This window comes from Plutella xylostella, chromosome 16 (genome assembly GCF_932276165.1).
Source record: "Plutella xylostella chromosome 16, ilPluXylo3.1, whole genome shotgun sequence".
Classification (NCBI taxonomy): Eukaryota; Metazoa; Arthropoda; class Insecta; order Lepidoptera; family Plutellidae; genus Plutella; species Plutella xylostella.
Genome location: NC_063996.1, coordinates 3,656,352 through 3,675,069, shown reverse-complemented (window position 1 = coordinate 3,675,069; position 18,718 = coordinate 3,656,352). Strand labels below are relative to the sequence as shown.

At 39.6% G+C, this 18,718-nt stretch overlaps 4 protein-coding genes across 4 annotated transcripts; 3 read left to right on the top strand and 1 right to left on the bottom strand.

Moving 5' to 3' along the window:
- Positions 1 to 9,845: 9,845 nt before the first annotated feature.
- Positions 9,846 to 11,962, top strand: LOC125489686. Its single transcript, XM_048626351.1, has 2 exons — positions 9,846 to 9,977; positions 10,057 to 11,962. The coding sequence occupies exon 2, from the start codon at positions 10,083 to 10,085 to the stop codon at positions 11,415 to 11,417; it is 1,335 nt and encodes a 444-aa protein (XP_048482308.1). The 5' UTR covers positions 9,846 to 9,977; positions 10,057 to 10,082; the 3' UTR covers positions 11,418 to 11,962.
- A 1,869-nt stretch (positions 11,963 to 13,831) lies between these two features.
- Positions 13,832 to 15,260, top strand: LOC125489718. The gene is made up of 2 exons (XM_048626529.1): positions 13,832 to 14,666; positions 15,116 to 15,260. Exons 1-2 carry the CDS (start codon positions 13,832 to 13,834, stop codon positions 15,148 to 15,150), a joined length of 870 nt encoding a protein of 289 aa, XP_048482486.1. The 3' UTR covers positions 15,151 to 15,260.
- Positions 15,261 to 15,598: 338 nt separating this feature from the next.
- Positions 15,599 to 16,658, bottom strand: LOC105384305 (transcription initiation protein SPT3 homolog). Its single transcript, XM_011554516.3, has one exon. The coding sequence runs from the start codon at positions 16,577 to 16,579 to the stop codon at positions 15,626 to 15,628; it is 954 nt and encodes a 317-aa protein (XP_011552818.2). The 5' UTR covers positions 16,580 to 16,658; the 3' UTR covers positions 15,599 to 15,625.
- Positions 16,659 to 17,091: 433 nt separating this feature from the next.
- LOC105384303 (iron-sulfur cluster co-chaperone protein HscB) lies at positions 17,092 to 18,529 on the top strand. The gene is made up of 3 exons (XM_011554515.3): positions 17,092 to 17,488; positions 17,724 to 17,809; positions 18,063 to 18,529. The coding sequence occupies exons 1-3, from the start codon at positions 17,211 to 17,213 to the stop codon at positions 18,362 to 18,364; spliced, it is 666 nt and encodes a 221-aa protein (XP_011552817.3). The 5' UTR covers positions 17,092 to 17,210; the 3' UTR covers positions 18,365 to 18,529.
- Positions 18,530 to 18,718: the final 189 nt, after the last annotated feature.

The following is an 18,718-nucleotide window of genomic DNA, read 5'->3' as shown; positions in this document are numbered from 1 at the left end:
CCCCCGCGACACTGAAATTCAGTGCTTGCGAGAGGGAGACGGGTAGATAGATAGTGTTGTTTCTTTCGCACGGCATTCTTCCTTCAGTATGAGGGTCAGGGGAACTAGAAAGCGGTCAAGCGCGATCGTGTTCGTACCGACGACGGTTCGGTAAAGTGGGTCCAAATATGGGGTTTAATGCTTTGCTTTATTATATTACTTTATTGATGTATAGGTACTTAAATTTCGTAGGATGATTTGATAAATATAAAATATTAGGGATATTGCGAAAACATAAAATAATTAGACAATGGTGATAAATTTTATCAAGGCACCAGTTTTCCTTTAATTAATTAATCATCACCAATTTCTAATTATATTATCTTTTTTTCGCAAATTTTGAAATTCTGATTTCAGTTTTGGGCTTAGATAAACCATGCTGCACATGCTGGTTTCGGCTTAGTATACCCTTTTTGCAACACCCTGTATAGATATCCATCGACCGCCTGAAACCACTCTTAAAGTGTAGCAACAAAAAAAATACCGACGTTATTATATTTTCACCAGAATAACCCTCAAGTCATTGTTAAATAAGTCAATAACAAAATGCCTATACCAAATTAATAAGTTTTTTTTCTATACAAACTTTGTAGACGAAACAGGCTTTATTACAGAAAATAACTTCAAAAATGTTCTTTTGATAATTGGCTTAATGAGAAATTCTGTAGGAAGGAAATGTTGGCGACAGAAGAACGTTACGTAAGCTTTTCCTTATTACTTCCCAGAATTCGTTTAAACACATTTCCAAAATAAGATTCTCTACGTAGTGAGTACTACATGCGCATCAAAGCCAATTTGACATTTCACACTTACTAATTAACTGTGGCTTTAACAGTCACCGACACGCTTGCCATAAAAGATATGCTGTCACTGTCTTAAACATAATTACAAAATGTAACAGCATGTCTTTTAAACCACATGTAGTCATTGTGAAACAGCTCCTTAGAAAAGGAAAACCACAGTCTATCCAGTTAAAGTCAATGTAAAATCCATTCATTTACCACCATTTACGAGTCTGACCTCGTTCACAACCATGTGAGTTGAAATACCTATAAAAACTTCATGATTTTCCCTACGGCATTAAAAGTTAACTTCAGCTCATATAAACCAAGCTAAAACTTATAGTTTGTGTCAAAATAACCTTTCCATTTAAATTGCACCTTAATACATAACTTTAAAGTCGAATATGAGATTGCAAGCAGGTAGACTGGATTAGCAAGTATCAATTTTGCTTTTGATATATTCTGTTTACAGGAGCTGTCAACTAGTGAATAGCTTTTCACAGAATTTAGAGTCTTTAGAGTAAGAGATAATATTCATAGGGATGTGAGATTACTGTGTGTGAAATGTTTATTTTGTAATTGAGTATTTTCTATCAGTTTGATTTCTCTCGGTACATCGGTAAGTATAATGAATTAGATATTTTCCCAAATGAGGTACGTAGAGGCATTATGTAAGTAACATACTTTAAACTATATATTTTACTATGAAACAACAATAAAATCATCATCAGCCCGTAATCGGCCACTGCTGGACATAATAACTCTGCTAGGCTGCAAAATCAATATAAAATTCCAAATTGTAAAACAAAAAATGCATGCTATGTATATAAAGTTTGATATCTCGCGTGCAAGCCATTACATAAAACGTTATGTTTTGTTAAAAGATTATGAGTCTTATGTGGGGTGGAAATAAAGCCTAACCTAACTGCATAGATATTAGGGGTACATAAGTCGATCAGGATGATTTTGAACTGTACCTTAAGTTATGACCCAATATAAACATACATATGCTCACGACTGTAATACTCGGAGGGGTAGTCAGAGGTGACGCTTTTCGCTGTATATTTGTACTCACGTGATAGGCCGTATCGCCGTTTTTGAATGAGTACTATGCACTGAAGTTGTCCGGTAAGTGGGTAACCCGACTGTCAGATGTCAATCTGCCCAAAGGCCACTGACCTCAGACCCACAACAAACCTCTGACTGACTGCCGTCAGAAAAGAACCACATGAAATCTGTCACCCCTCTAATGGCTGCCCGTGCCAGTTGTTGCTTAACCTCAGTGATCAGTTACGATCACTGAAGCCAGCTCAACTACGGACGCTTCAAACCTAAATTAAAGTTAACAAGTAATCTATACATGAAGAGTTACAAAAGAAAATGGATCAGAATTCTAACAAGTCTCGAAGTAGACATCTGGATGGCGCATTGGTTAGCAACTATGACTGTTATACGAAGGGTCTAGGTTTGATCCCCAGCCGGGGCGGGATATTTGTTTAGTGGATGTTTGTGTAATTAAGTCAATGGCGTGGCGCCACCCTCGAAACATGTAAGCTCATCTTTTGCCTGATGTGAAAGTGTGAGTCTGTCCTTAAGGCTAGTGGTTAGTTTACACATAATATTGTGGTATGGGTGTTAAATATTTGTGTTGTGTGTTATCTCCAACCCGCCTGCCAAGCGTGGAGTTATAGAGCAATAACCCTTAAGTGTATATGTTACAGTGGATAGTTTGTGTATGTAATTAATTGGGAAAGATCTGAAGCTGTTGGCTACATAAGTATATGGATAAAGTATTTAAGTACAAGATCAGCAAGATCAAGATTTGCTTTTGTAATCAGCTGAAAGGCTGGATAATTATTGTTATACCAGACCGAACCATTTCTAAAGAAAAGTCACCAGTAGTGACTGTGGACATCATGTAAGAAAAATTAAAGTATAGTAGGCAGGTGTAATTATATAAAGTATCTTCAAGGGCCAAACGGTGTGGTCAAATCAGAAATACACCCGAACAGGCTGAGGATAAGTAAAAAATATTCCAATTTGGAAAACAGATTGCGGCGAAGGCTGGTGTGGGTATCCCTTATAAATATATTAAAAGAGGAATTATGACTTGAAGGAGTTTCCAATATTTTCGCCCCTGAACGATGGATCGTGTATGTATTGTATAAGTATTCTTATTCGAATACAGTCTGCAGCGGCATTGGTTCTTCTTCATTGTTTTTTTTTGTAGGTTCGTTTTGTAGTGTTCGGTTCGTTGCCCGGCTGAAATTTCTCTCAGCACCCACTTATGGCAACTAAGTTAACTTTTAGAAATTGAAATTTAAAAATAAGGGACCATAAATTAATGTGTACCTAAGTTAAGTTTATACACTAAGCGGTTTCTGACTTAGGTAAATTAACTTAGGTATTCGTCGTTCGTCGTTTTCTATATACCTACCTTTCACAATGATTGCGGTATGCATATTACGCAACCGTTAAAATAAATATTACACAACATGCCACTATGAATATATTTCATCAAATTCATCTATTCTCTGTTCGTGAAATGTTCCTACGTTTTGTTTTAATTTTGAAAGTGCTGAAACTTCTCCCCGACACGAACAAAACAATAATTCCAATAACCAATACCAACCAACAATATAACAGTCAGTGACAAAGTTTTTCCACCAAGCAGTATCAACTTGTATCAATTAATACTTTACAATAAACTATTGTTAAGACACTCGGTGAGGTAAAAGTTAGGTCTGTTGCTAACCATCTGTTGTTAGTGGTGAATCGAAATGTCCCGACAAATAAACTTTAACAATGCTCGCAACAAATTTGTAACAATGCAATAGCTGTATTACATTACCTACGATTCAAAAGTTGTAACAAAACATGCCGTGTGTACTTAATAATGATATTGGAGGTAAATTTATAGGTAGGAACTTTAGATAGATAATTTTTATACACTCACGAGCAAAGAAAAAGTTCCACTGACATAATGGAACGGCAATGATGTCGATTCTGAAGGCAGAAATTCTAAATTTAGAGCTGTCAAAACCTTAATTTATTTGTTTTAAATTCGACCCTATGTTTGTTTCCGTAAATTTCATTTTATGCTAGCAATTTTTTTAGTTTGACAGTGTTATAATTAGAATTTCTGCCTTCAAAATCGACATCATTGGCAGGTGAAACTTTTTCATCGTTCTTGAGTGTCTCAATTTGTCGTTATCATCAGGGTAATCACCTTTGATTTTAGAATGCTAAAGGGTGTTTCAAAAGTGGTAGGTATGCTATGTCCAAAGGGGGTGACTCAGGGGCTTATTCTACACAACTTTTGTTCGATTCCCAAAGAAACTTTGCCGATCAAGTGATCGACTTTTAAGTAGGTATAAATATGTTTTTTTTTTTCACGAAATTTTACTATTTGGAGTTGTTTTTTTTTAAATAAATTTGGATGTGTGCTGAGTCGTAGCTGTTGTTAAGCATGACGACTTATGTCACTGCGATACGTATGTGCACTTTAATCGGAAACACCCTGTATTATACGCTCTGCAGTATCAGCAGTAAGTACCTACCTATACTACTTACATACCTATTTCATTTTACAAAAGTGGATGCACATTCTACAAGTACAACCGCAAACACTTTTAACATTATAAATGTACGTAAACAAAAATACGCTTATTCCGACCTAGCATTCGCTAGAATTTTAATCTGGCATGTCAGCAAACTTCCTATCCAAATAGACTGAATAAAGGGACATTGCATGGCTGCATATATATTTTAACAACATGAATGCTACAGCGACTTCACTAGCTTTATTGCTGTTTTTAACGATGTACCTACCGAATATTGCAAAAGCTCGTCCTATAAGTTTGCCACCATCGTGTTTTCCTTTTATAATACATAGCTGTTCCCGCGAGCTTCGCTTCGCCTTAAAAAGTTTTCCCGTGGGAATTCCGGTATAAAAATAGCCTATTGTTCTTTCAGAGGGTCTAGGGCCTAGACCCTGAGAATGAAAAATAGGCTATTTTTATCCCTAGGCCATATGTCAGTACTTATACCAAATTTCATTCAAATCCGTTCAGTAGACACAGCTACTTTCGCATTTATAGTATTAGTTAGGATTAGGATTAGCTGGCCCGGCGAACGTCATACCGCCTAATACCCTACCCTACCCTACTACCCTACCCCTACCCTACGAATATTTCAAGACCAAAAGTAGTTAATGTTATCGAAGCATTTAAAAATGAATTATTCATCATAAGGTACTTATTTTAGTCAAATCGTAAAATAGTTTCTTGGAAAATGTACATTATCATTGCTTTCGTAAATATAAGTTTCCAAAATCGACAAAAAAAAGTATAATTAAAAAAATATGGCTTCAGAATCTGCTCCGTTGTGTAATGTGTATGTTTATTTTCAGATACTTACTTCTGATACTTATTTTATTATCTTCGATGTTACATTGTTATTGATTTATTATACGTAAACAATATAATAAATACAACTCAACCAGCGTCGCGTCGTAAATGCCATTAAAACTGGAACCAGACAATCTAAGATGACCATTGATCAGTGAAGGCATTTGGTGCCATGTAACGTCTCTGTGTAACGCTGGTACTTGGATATATAATAATGCCAGATGCCAGATAAATCCACCTCGCTCTAATTCCCAATATAGGGCTGGTGCTGGCTACACAATCTAATCATGGTCATCTGCTAATTAATATTAGTTACGAGTACCAATGTATTTTGTCAGTTCTAAAAGGATATCTACTAATACAGAGGTCATTCTTCCACTTAGGTAACTCATAAAGTGTACCTACTCTGTGGTTAAATACCCAGGATAATGTATGCACCTAAACGTAGGTAAACAACGTACTTTCCTACCTAATACTGAGTTTAAAACCCATTATGCCTAAATGTTACGCAGTCTATCATGAGAATCCGGTTAAACTATCAGCGATCCAATGAAACGGCTGAACAATCCTAGCCATTCGAATAAAACAATACCATACAAGTTCCACAATTCTCTGTAAAATACCTACTATAATAGTAATCTATGCAATATTGCTGCTTGGCCGTGCCGTCTGGTCTATTCCCGCATTATGCTAAATCTATGGATTAGTCCGGATGCACTCAGTCTAATACAGCTCCAGTCTGTATCGGCCAGCAGTTCGGTAAACCTATCCGTGATGTAGGATCATAAACCGTGGCTGCATTCGGTAGATAGCAAGATATAAGTATCTATAGGATTTATACTTAGGTAAACAATGCAGTTTCATCTTTTTCCTTGCACTTCACTGAAATTTCAAATACCTTTTCATGAGATGTCCTAAGGGACAAGCTGCCAAATTTCAAACCAGTTACGGAGTATTTGGGGTACATGTCAAAAGAACATCACACGGGAATACCCCACGTCGCTATGCATTGACGAAAGTTTCGTACGTACGCTGGCGCCCAGCTTTTTGAGCTTGCTTGTTTGCAAATTTAATTTCGCGAAGCTGAGTTATGGCTGGCAATATCAGGGGCAAAACTACCGCTTGTTTAATAACAGATTTATGCACAACAGTTTATACAGTTTACGCGGGGGCTTCAGTTACCAAAGTTGCACTAAGTAGGCCTCAATGCGGAGTTTATTAAAAGCAGGTAACGAGGGGTTCACTTTTCACGTAGCTACGTGCCTCTTAATACACAATAGGTACCCTACTCTATCATATTTTTTCTATTCGTTGTAACTGTGGTTTATTTGTGTTCATGTGGGGTTTAAATGCTGCACTTTCAAAGTCCGTACTTAAAGCTTTTTGAAAAAGGGATTGGTATGTATAATTTGATGTGTGTATATGTTGTTGTACCTACTTACCTGTTTTTATGTAAATACTTACATACTTACTTAGCTACGTAACACACAACACAATAAATCAAAGGTTAACGATATATTTAAGTACCTAAGGAGCCACTCTCTCTCTCTCTCTCTCTCTCTCTCTCTCTCAGCCTTCCGTAGTCCACTGTTGGACATAGGCCTCTCCTAACGATCGCCACCCCAAACGGTCACCCGCCATCTGCATCCAGCGGCTTCCCGCTACCTTCCGCAGATCATCAGACCAACGGGTTGGGGGGCGACCGACACGCCGTTTGCCGACACGGGGTCTCCACTCCAGAACCTTTCTACTCCAGCGGTCGTCGGCTCTGCGGGCTACGTGGCCAGCCCATTGCCATTTCAGCGTGCTAATCCTTTTGGCTATGTCGGTAACTTTAGTTCTCCTGCGGATTTCTTCATTACGAATCCTATCTCGCAGGGACACGCCTAACATAGCCCTTTCCATAGCACGCTGAGCAACTCTGAGCTTGTGGATAAGCCCTTTGGTGAAGCACCACGTCTCGGCTCCGTAAGTCATCACTGGCAACACGCACTGATTGAAAACTTTTGTTTTCAGACACTGAGGTATGTTTTCAGTGAAGATGTGTCGTAATTTCCCGAACGCTGCCCATCCGAGTTGGATTCTACGAGCTACCTCTTTATCGAAGTTGGATTTACCTAATCGGATCACTTGTCCTAGGTAGGGATACTGATCAACAACTTCGATGGTGACACCTCCTACAGTTACGGGCGATGATGAAACATGTTCGTTCGACATGACCTTTGTCTTGTCCATGTTCATTTTCAGCCCAACTTGTTTAGAGGCATCATTGAGGTCTGTGAGCATTTCGCCCAACTCCTCCAGCGTTTCCGCCATAATAACTATGTCATCAGCAAATCGTAGATGAGAGATATATTCGCCATTGACGTTAGGAGCCACTCAGTAACTACCTAAACCTTTACTCTCGCAGATATCCTTGAGAAGAGGAATGGGAATTGGGTTAGAATTGGGGTCCTACGAACTACCAACATCCTCCGCAGAGTTAAAGTAGGCTCTTGACAAAACTCCATCCATATCCGCATATTCTTTTATTTATTTCCCAAGACCGTGAATGAACACGAGTAGGGCGGAACTAAGGAGTGTTCATATTTATAAGTGCGAAGCCACGATATGGGGTGCCACCGTAAATATTTCACTGCCACTGTAACTCCTGTAAGTAATTTGGTCAGCAAAAAGGCCATTTTGCACAATAGGGTCATAGAAAAAAAATATATCCGTACGCAATATTCAAGTAGGTACTTATTTGTTTTATAGACATAAGTAATAATAATAGGTAGATAAGTAAGACAAGCTTAGTCATTTTTACTACCAAACTTGTAACGGACATTATTTATTTTTATTATATTTTAACTGTGTGAGATTTATGTAACTACGTCACATCAAAATCTCGATTTTGATCACCATAAGTAAATTTAACATGTATTTTCCTACATTCCTTAGCCAATACAGTCTTATTTTCCTTTGCCTTGGGCTCCTCAATTAATAGTAAAGATTAGGTCACGTGCTCGAGGCTACAAACGCACCACGATCCCTCTCGAGAGCCCTTACCGGACCTTTGAGACCCTGCCACTTATAATATCGACATTTAGTAGGCATCTCTCCTACCCAAGGAAAATATTTGACGAAAATATTATTACATTCCCTAAGTATATCATATTTTATACTTACACACGTATCAATGTGTAGGTATATATACAAGGTACATTTTATTTATGTAGGTCTGGGCGGTCAATAAAGCATAGGTACCTAAGTACGAAATCGGTATATACAGGTAGTTATACAATACGTCATGCCTTGGAGGGCTGAAAAGTTCGCGTTGACTTTTGGGACAGCCTGTATGTCTATCACAGGACTCATTATTACCATAAGCAGTGCAGCGAGCATAGGATTCGATTCTATTTTCGAATCTACACGAAGGGTCACTTTTACCAAACGCTAAACGTATTTAAATCAAATTTTAAATACATTTTGTACTGACTGATAGACGTATGACAGGCAACTAAATACGTTTAGCGTTTGGTGAAATTCCACCTAACATATGGAAAAAACAAATGTCACTTTTGGAACTAACTTTGCCTTACATTTTGACAGTGACAGTTGACGATACGCAACGTTAACGGAGGTTCGAAACTTGTGCTCACGACTCAGGGTTTGATACTATTTTCGAAACTACACAAACGTATGGAAAAAACAAATTTCCATTTTAGAACTAACAAATTTTAATGACAATGGGCGTTTTGGGCGTTTTTGCTATGTCCAATAAAGATGAGTCATACATCGTTGGATAGCTCTTTTCAAGTGAGCAAAAAAATATTATGACGACAAATCCGTATAAGTTGTCCATTTTGAAATATATTCGTCGGAAGGAAGTATTTTTCTATGGCATTGCACTCTCTCTCCTGATGACAGTTAGGGCTTTATACACGTAAACACGTATTATTAAAATAGGAGAAATTACTTTCAAGTGGTTTTATTTACTGAGATAATAAACAAATATAATATTATAATGAATGATGATGATTATTTTGTTATAAAAATTAAAAATGAATGTGAAAAAATAACTAAAACATTAAAATTACAGAAATAAAATATAAAACCTTTCAAGGTACGATTATTGTAATTGGAAAGTAAATCAGCGCTTCCGTTATTCATATTCTGCAGAAAAATACCTTTTCAACGACGTAAGTATCACTCATTTCTATTGGTAATGGTCCCAGCTTCCATATATTTGTGCCCATTATCATTTGCCTTACATTTTGACAGTGACAGTTGACGAATCTACTGTAACCATACTGTAACAAGGTGGAAAGCGCACCTGATAAAGACGATTGTCAGGCTAGCGACCCAAGCTTTATCTCTTCGATTCACACCCGTTCACGTCCAGGCTTCGTCCAGGGGTTGAGGGAGAGTGTAGTACGCGGCGGATTGGCACTGCGGTAGGATAAAACGGTATCGACTTGCTCGGACCAAGGCACGTCCCGAAGTGGCGCGAGGGTGGCCATTGAGGTTGGCAGATGACACAAGCTGTCACCGGCTAGTGTCCATCTACCCGCAGTTTCCATTAGGGTAGGTAGGAGGGAGTGACACTGTACCTGTCATCAGCTGATTGTGCACATCATGGGATTCCGTTTCGAGCGTAACTAGGGTACCCACGTGGTCCTAATTATCAGCGCGATTTCGAGCCTTTTCTGTGCCAATTTACAGTGTTAATACTTGTTTGTTGTTGTAAGTGTGGTGGTGGTTAGTGGTAAGTGTTGTGTTCGTCCGTAAACTCGTATTTTAGCTCCATTTCAATATAATGGAGCACCACTCGGATCGCCCCCCAGACCCTGATCCCCCAGATGATCAACAGATGTCTTCCTCACCTGATATACTTACGGACTCTTCCCAGGAGACGCGAAAGCGCCCTAGGGATGATGAACAAAGTTCAACACCAAAAGGTAAGCGTGTTATTGTCGACCCCGACTTAGCATCCGCAAGCATCCAAACCATATTCACGCACCCTAGTCTCGACGCCACCAAGGTGTACGACGACTCTGACCCCGGCCCATTCATCGTACATGTCACCCAGGAAAGCTCGTCGGGAAGTACAGCTCCAGCTGCTTCATCCCCGCTTAGGGCTATCAAGTTCGGTCAATTTTTGTACAAAAATAAAATTTCCGACATCACAAGGGATGGTGTCAAAATGACAGGCCGCAACAGGGTCACTGTAGAATTTAGGTCTGCGAAGGCAGCCAATGGATTTATCAAGCATCCTGCCCTGACTGCAAACAAATTTAAGGCTGTAATTCCAACCTACCACATCACCCGGATGGGTGTTGCTAGGCGAGTACCAGTTGATCTCTCCATGGATGAGTTTGTAGGTTCCTTGGACCTCCCGGCTGGCTGTGGTATTGTCCTAAAAGCCCGGAGAATTAGCCGAAAAGTAGTTAACAATGGAAATACTTCCTACGTCCCCACTCAGACCATTGTCATCACCTTTAGAGGTCAACTTCTCCCAGAGAAAATTTTCTCCTACCGCGCAGCGGTAGAAATTGAAAGGTATACTTACCCGACAATTCAGTGCCATGCTTGCTGCAGGTTTGGCCATATGAAGGCTAGTTGCCGGTCCAAGCCTCGCTGCTACAAGTGTGCCCAGCCACACTTGGGTGAGACTTGCGATGCCGACCCTCCCACTTGCATCTACTGTTCCGGAAGTCATGCCTCCACTAGTAAAAATTGTCCTGAGCAAGCCAGACAGAAATCCATTAAAGTCATTATGTCGCAGGACAGCATCTCTTTCGCTGAAGCCGATGCTCGACTTCCTAAGAGCAGAAAATCATTCGCTGAAGTTACTGCTTCACAACCTATTGGCCCACCTGCAAACAAATCATACAAAAAGACTGTATACACACAGCGTAGGCCTAGGTCTCCCCTCAGTCCTGGTTACGACAGACTTGCCCATCAGGCACTTATCTCTTCCCCATCTTCCTCACTTCCTAATGGAAGTGCCCTCAACTCTATCACTTCTATCACCCCTAATGACAACTTATTAGACAATCTTCTTTCCTTAGTTGTTAGTCTGCTGGCTAAATTCAGCGACACAATACCGCCCCACGTTGCCCTAAAACTCAAGGAACTTACATCCTTCACCCAGAATGGCTCTGAACCCGATCCGGGTCCTCCAGTGGAATGCTCAGAGCCTTAAAAATAAATCACATGAATTACTCACTCTCATTGACGATATCAAGCCCGTTGTCGTTGCCATCTCGGAGTCATGGCTAGCGCCAGGTTCTCGTTTCCGAGTTCCGGGCTACTCGTGTCTGCGGGATGACAGGGATGACGGGTTTGCTGGGTGCGCTTTACTTGTGAAGCGTTCCCTTATCTTCTCCTCTATCCCTACCCCCCCTCACGGACGGGAATTTAATGTTGTGGCTCTTAGGGCTTTAGACATTACTTTCGTGTCCGTGTATTTCCCTAATCCTCATCCCTCTCTGCTTCCATCTTTTTATAACATCATTTCTTCCCTCCCCCAACCTCTCCTGATCATGGGGGACTTTAACGCCCATCATACCTCATGGGGTTCTTATCACACTGACGCTTTTGCAATCGCCCTCTTAGACATGCTTGATACCTTAGATGTTTGTATTTTAAATGACGGCTCTCCTACCCGTCGAGTCCTTCCACGTCAGAACCCAAAAAGTGCTGTTGATCTCACTTTTTCTTCTCCTCTTCTTTCAACATCAATATTCTGGAGGGCCCTTCCAAATACTTTTGGGAGCGATCATTTTCCAATTTCTATTACTATACCTAACAGAACTAGCGTTCCTGCTGATTCATGTGCCTTCCCAAGATACATGATAGGTAGGAATGACTGGTCCACATTCATCACCTCTGTTGAAGATAAACTTAATCTGATCCAAACCTGTTCCAGTGACAACTTTCTTGGTAACTATGAACTATTCGAAAAAGCTCTCACATCCTCTGCTAAAAATAAAAAATCTCGTAAGGGCCTAAGAGTCTCACCACCTTGGTGGGATTCTGACTGCACTTCGGCTATTGAAGATCGAAAAAACGCAGAGGATGTTTATCTAGCTAATATGAGCATGGAAAATTTCATAAGTTACAAAAGAATAGCCGCACGAACCAAACGGCTTCTTAAAAAGAAAAAGAAACAGGGTTGGATCAGATTTTGTGAAAATCTTTCTCCTAGGTCTCCCTCCTCTCTGGTGTGGAGATACATTCGGCGATATCGCGGTTCCCTTAATGTCGAAGATATCTTATGCAACGATCCCTCTCTATGGCTAGAAGGGTTCAGCGATAAACTGGCTCCACCTTATGTCCCACACTCTAGTGCTCTCCGTCCTCCACCAGCTCCCTTACCATCTTCAGACAGGTTGGATTCTCCATTCTCTATGGATGAACTTCAATCTGCTTTATCTGGCTTAACCGATTCTTCTCCAGGTATTGATGGCATTCCATACTCTTTCCTTTCAAAATCAAGCCTCAAGGTCAAGTGCTTCTACTTGGAGCTGATAAACTACTTTCTTGAGTATGGAGTTACTCCATGCTCTTGGAGTAAGCAAATAGTCGTTCCCATATTGAAGGCCGGAAAAGACCCCCGTGACCCTAACTCCCGACGTCCAATCGCCCTCTCCTCTGCTTTGTCGAAAATCTTGGAACACATGATTAAATGCAGGCTGGAATGGTTAGTTGAAAACAGGGGAATCCTCGCCAAAACCCAGTTTGGTTTTAGGAAAGGTATGAGCACCCTAGACAGTCTTGCAATTCTTACTACAGATATTCACATCGCATTTAAGAGGAAAGAATACCTTGTGGGTGTCTTTCTTGACATAGCGTCTGCCTACGATAACGTCCTTCTTCCTGTGCTCAGGCAGAAAATGCGCCAGCTGAGCATTCCAGTGAAGCTTACCCGTTTGGTTTGCAGCCTATTCATGGAGAGATCTATCTACATAAAATCCCCTTCGACCTTGGACTCCCCAAAATTTGTATGGAAAGGCCTTCCCCAGGGATCGGTCTTAAGCCCCCTTCTTTACAGTCTTTATACTTATGATCTTGATAAATCCGTTGACTGCTTTTGCGACATTCTACAGTACGCCGACGACCTGGCTCTCTACTATGCGTCTCTTTCGTTAGAAGAGACAAATGTACAGCTGAACCTGGCGCTTAGGTACCTCACGGATTGGCTGGATGGTCATGGGTTATCTCTCTCCCCCCCAAAATGCACAGCAGTTGTATTCACCAGAAAACGCCACATCCCTGATGTCGATCTCGTTGTTGGAGAAGATACAATTGCTGTAGCCAACAAAGTGAAATTTTTAGGCGTTATTTTAGATTCACGATTATCGGGAACCCATCACATGAATTATGTGGCTCAGAAGTGCGAGAGGGGCGTCAACGTCCTTAGATCTCTGTCGGGCGTATGGTGGGGGTCTCATCCCTACTCACAGAAACTCTTGTACAATGCTATTGTTCGAAGCCATTTCGATTATGCTTCCTTTGTACTGGACCCCTGTAACAAGGCTGCATTGGAAAAACTCGACAAAATACAGTACAAGTGTCTTCGTATTATATCGGGTGCGATGAGATCTTCTCCCACCAATGCCCTGCAGGTGGAGTGCGTTGATCCCCCTCTTTCACTCCGGAGGCAGTATTTGTGTGATCGTTTCTTCTTCAAAGCTTGATACCCTTAGGCGGTTATGTAACTCCCAAGAAAACCATGGTCTTTCTTTCCTCCTTAAAACATTCATTTTTTGCACTAACCTCCCTCATCCCACTGTGAAATTTAAAACTAACCCCCTTTTCGAAGTCCCCTATGACACCCTAGTTTTTCAACCCAACATAGCCCTGGATTTGGGCATCAGAAAGGACTCCCCTGGGGCTGATAGAGCCCTAAATGAGAAACTCAATACTGAGTGGCCGGACTGGCTCCCCATCTACACCGATGCCTCTAAATTATCTGAAGATGGCAACGTGGGTTTGGCTGTATGGCTGCCCAGATACAGGGTTGTGTTGAGTTTCAAGTGTCCTCCTGAAACCTCGGTCTTCACGGGCGAGGCAACAGCTATCTTAGAAGCTCTTCTCTACACTGAGTCCCACAAATTAAATAAAACTATCATTTTATCAGATTCGGCCAGCTGTTTACAAGCTATCATCGCTTATCCATTTAAATCTAAATCAAAATTTCCAATAATTCTCAAAATTAGAGAAACTCTTCATCGCTGTGTGACTCAGGGTATTGAGGTAGCTATTGCCTGGATTCCCGGACACAGTGGCATCATTGGTAATGAGTGTGCAGATTCCTTCGCTAAGGAAGCCGTTAGCTTGGGCCTGGATACTCATTACCAAAACTTCGCTCATGACCTTGCCTCGCTCGCAGGTCCGAGGCTAGATAGATCCTGGAAAGTGTCCTGGGACACTTCCAGGAATCTCAAAGGTAAGTTTTACTCCGACATTCAACCCCATATCCCCAAAAGGCCATGGTTTTTTAAAGCAAGATTTCTTGATAAACCTGCTACCTCCACTATTTGCAGGCTCCGTCTGGGTCATGCGTGCACCCCTGTGCACCTGGCTAGGATTCGGGTGCGTGATAGTTCTGTATGTGACTGCGGTACCAGCGAAGGATCTGTTGATCATCTTTTCTTTGAGTGTCCCAATCTTCAAACCTCCCTCCACGATTTCCTCCCCCCGTCCATTCCTAAACCTGTAAATATTAATTATCTACTAACACTTGTACATACTCCAGTTGCTAACATTCTGTACAGATTTCTCAAGACTAATAATATTAAACTGTAAATTTGTATATTGTCATTATATATACTAAAACTATACTAACCCCTATTTGTGATGTCCTGTATATATATTGTGTTTGTCTGTTTGTTCCAGGTATTAACCCTGTAAATATATCTAAATTACCGTAAAGACAGTTATAATATACATGTGTGTTCCTTATTACAATTGAATTTGGCGGAATTTGCTGTGTCAGTCACACACGGCATAGTGCCACAACCAAAGATTGATTGATTGTGCACATCATAATTAGGTATACCTACCTACCAGCAGGGAGAGGGCCTAGGTATGTACCTTATAACCTAAACACAGTTATCCACCACCTTGTTGTCCACCTCAACTACCTACATCTACATAGAGCAATATAACCTTTTATTTGATGACACATATCCCAAATGAGGTACAGTGGAATTTAATTAAGTGCAATATCAAAATAATTAATGACCTTATCAATAAATATAAAAAAATTGTTAAAGTTGCATTATCTTTATTTTTTAATGTCTAGACTAGAGCCTAGAGTCTAGAGCCAGGTGCAGGTTCTTACACCCCCACAGAGAATAGAATAGAATAGAATAGAGAATGTCTAGACTAAACTAACAATTAATCTTAAAAGGCAATATATCTGGAGGGCAATTCCATGCTCATATTTCTGAAAAACAATCCATTCATGCCAGTTCTTGGTGTAAAATATCTTCTAAGCACTTCTCTTACATCTGCCACGGTGATGGCCGGCACTCCTTCATAGCCAGACTTTATATACACAGCATTTGTCAAGCTTGCGGGGTTGCAGAAGTGTCCACCCTCAAATTTACTAAATGGGTCACCATTCCTCTTCTTTGCATCTTGTCTTGTGAGAAAAACTGCATCTATTATCTCGGCCACAGTCTCATACGCTATGAATGATAATACTTCCAATGCTGATTGCGTAAATTTATACTCTTTTGAAGGATTTATCCATAGCTCGAGTTTACTGTAACTCTTGGCTATATTTGAATGACCTGTACGGAAGGAGCTGCAGCGAGCTTTATGATACGCTTCATATTTATCGAAAGACATTGTCTCAGTAATCTTGGCCGCCCTCACTTTTCTCAAATAATCGATAGAGTCAAATGTTATAAGGCTTACTTCATCAGCTGTGTCTAACTCCCGGATTATAGAAATATGATTCCTTTTGGTCTTCTTTAGAATGGGCTCTTTCTCATCGTCCAGCATCAACCCTTGGACTACCAAAGGGTCAGTGGGGCCTCCGAGACCGACTTGCCGCTTATCAATATGGTCTAACTTGGCTTGGTAATCATGCAATCTCTTCAACTTAATTTTGTTCTTACGCATCAAATAAATTATCTCGTAATTAGATATAATCTTCTGGCCCCTCAACGTGGCTACTTCGGCAGCTTCCTGTATCATGGATCTGAGTTGCTGCAGCACTATATTCTCCACCAGTACGACGGTTGCCGCGTTAGGATTGGGGTTATCACCGAATCCGTGCATCATATTTGATATTTCCTTCTGGAAGTTGGCCGGCTCGCCCGTTGCATCCAATGTGAAATAAGACACCATTGCTTGAGTGTTTATTATACAACTATTTCACAGTAAAAGTAAAGTTTATGTAAAGGAAATATGTAAAATACAAAAAGTATCTCAATCTCTATTCCGTATTGTTTGGTTATGGTTATATTTTGTTATGACTTTATTATTTTATTTGTCTATTTTGATCCATTACACGCAAATCCTGTCGTAGACATTCCTTATCTCCACACGTAAAGTTAAAATATTTTACGTACAACGGAACGACAAATGTAAGGGTGCGTTTATGACATACTATAGCCTCGTGAAATAATTATATTCTTGAAGGTGCCCAGGTAAAAACCCAAGTAGACACTACATAATATTAGTACTTACCTATATTTTATAATATTATTATGCATTAAACTAGCTCTGCTGGTCTGGTTTCCCAACTGGCCAGCAGGTCCAGCTGTGGATGATTATGATAATATTATCATTATGATATTTATGATGAAAGAATACTCTGAATGCTTCGATCACTCGAAAAACAGCTGATCGAGTTGTCTAAAAGTTCAATTCAAAACAAGAAGATTTTCATCTTGATTATTGTATTTTTCTAATACTTACCTAAAATAATAGGTAATACGTATTAATTTTATTTAAAAGAAAGTGACCCAAGTGCACAATGAATTTTATGGGGCGTGTGGTAACAAACACCATGATAAAATGTGTCTTTTCGCAAAATACTAGATTCATTTCTTGCTGGTCTTGTGGAAAAGATGCCCCAACATTGGTTTCCAATCTATTCTGTCCGAATTGTAAATCTCTGCAGAAGCCCAACAAGAGCGATAACTATTTCAAAGTTATTGGAGTCCAAGAAACCTACAATTTAGACCCCAATGTACTTGCAAAGAGGTATAAAGAGTTACAAAAGTTTTTGCATCCTGATAAGTTTGCTAATCGGTAAGTAAATAGAATAAGTAGGTAAGTACCTTATTGGTATCACCATACCATACTGAATTCATTAGCAGTACCTACATTTATATGATAATAAACTTATTTATACAAGTGCCTAACTGTTCTAATTAAGTTAGTAAGTACCTACTCCTTAAATTTCTGACTATTTCAAACCTTTTTAGTTTTACTCTGCAAGGACAATTACATTCCCCAGTGCTAATCTATATTGTTATTATTGCAGGGATTCTAAAGAATTGGAAGTGTCCGAAGAATATTCATCTCTTGTAAATGAAGCATACAATACATTGTTGGAGCCACTAGCCCGAGGTACAATATTTTTATGATTTAAATGAATCACAGATAATATAATATTTATCTATTTAACTCTTTATTGTACAAATATTACAAAATAAAAGTACCTACAAAGGGTGGACTTAGGTAATGCTAAAATTTCTTCAGTCAACCTGCAGCAGGTACAGGAAAAATAGGTACTTAATAAAGTGTGTAAACGAATAATAAAAAATAAAAGAATAATAATATTATTAAGATATTATAATAAAAAACAATTGCTATCCCCAAGGTATCTACATGCTGCGGCTGAAAGGCCAAGAGATCCCCGAGCAGACGGACCACGATCCAGAGTTCCTCATGGAAATAATGGAAATTAATGAGGCCGTAGAAAGTGCGGAGACCGAAGCGGACATCATGAAACTCAATAAGGAAAACAAATCAGTAATTGAATCTCTACAGAAACAACTGTCTAGCTCTTTCTCCGATGGTGATATGAAACAAGTGACCAAGCTCTTGGCTCGGTTAAAATACTACACAAGTATTGAAAACCAAATCCAAGGAGCGATAAGAAGCAAAGGTATTATCCGATGAAATAGTTTTGTGCTAATGAACAATAGTGTTCTGTTTATAGTATTATTTTGCTATGGCTAATGTTACCTTAAGTAAGTATGTATAGAAATATTAAGTTAAAGTTCTTGTAGTGATTTTTATTGTTACTTGTGATTGTGACGTTAATAAACCTTTAGTGCAATGTTTGAAATCATGGGTTTAAATTACATTTCAAAGAATTTATTTATTCACAGCACTTTTTTACCTGCTACCGAGATAATTGAATTAAGAGTTCATAGGTCATACCTAGCTATTAATAAATTTATTTTTAGCGAAATTAATAGTAAGGTTTGACCATAGAATAAAATTATCATGTTATACGAGTAGGTATTTGTG

Coding starts and splice junctions, on each gene's coding strand:
- LOC125489686 (XM_048626351.1), top strand. CDS start 10,083: ATGTCTTCCTCACCTGATATACTTACGGACTCTTCCCAGGAGACGCGA.
- LOC125489718 (XM_048626529.1), top strand. CDS start 13,832: ATGCCCTGCAGGTGGAGTGCGTTGATCCCCCTCTTTCACTCCGGAGGC. Junction 14,667..15,115: donor CACTTCCAGGAATCTCAAAG/GTAAGTTTTACT, acceptor TGTTTGTTCCAG/GTATTAACCCTGTAAATATA.
- LOC105384305 (XM_011554516.3), bottom strand. CDS start 16,579: ATGGTGTCTTATTTCACATTGGATGCAACGGGCGAGCCGGCCAACTTC.
- LOC105384303 (XM_011554515.3), top strand. CDS start 17,211: ATGAATTTTATGGGGCGTGTGGTAACAAACACCATGATAAAATGTGTC. Junction 17,489..17,723: donor CCTGATAAGTTTGCTAATCG/GTAAGTAAATAG, acceptor TTATTATTGCAG/GGATTCTAAAGAATTGGAAG. Junction 17,810..18,062: donor GTTGGAGCCACTAGCCCGAG/GTACAATATTTT, acceptor GCTATCCCCAAG/GTATCTACATGCTGCGGCTG.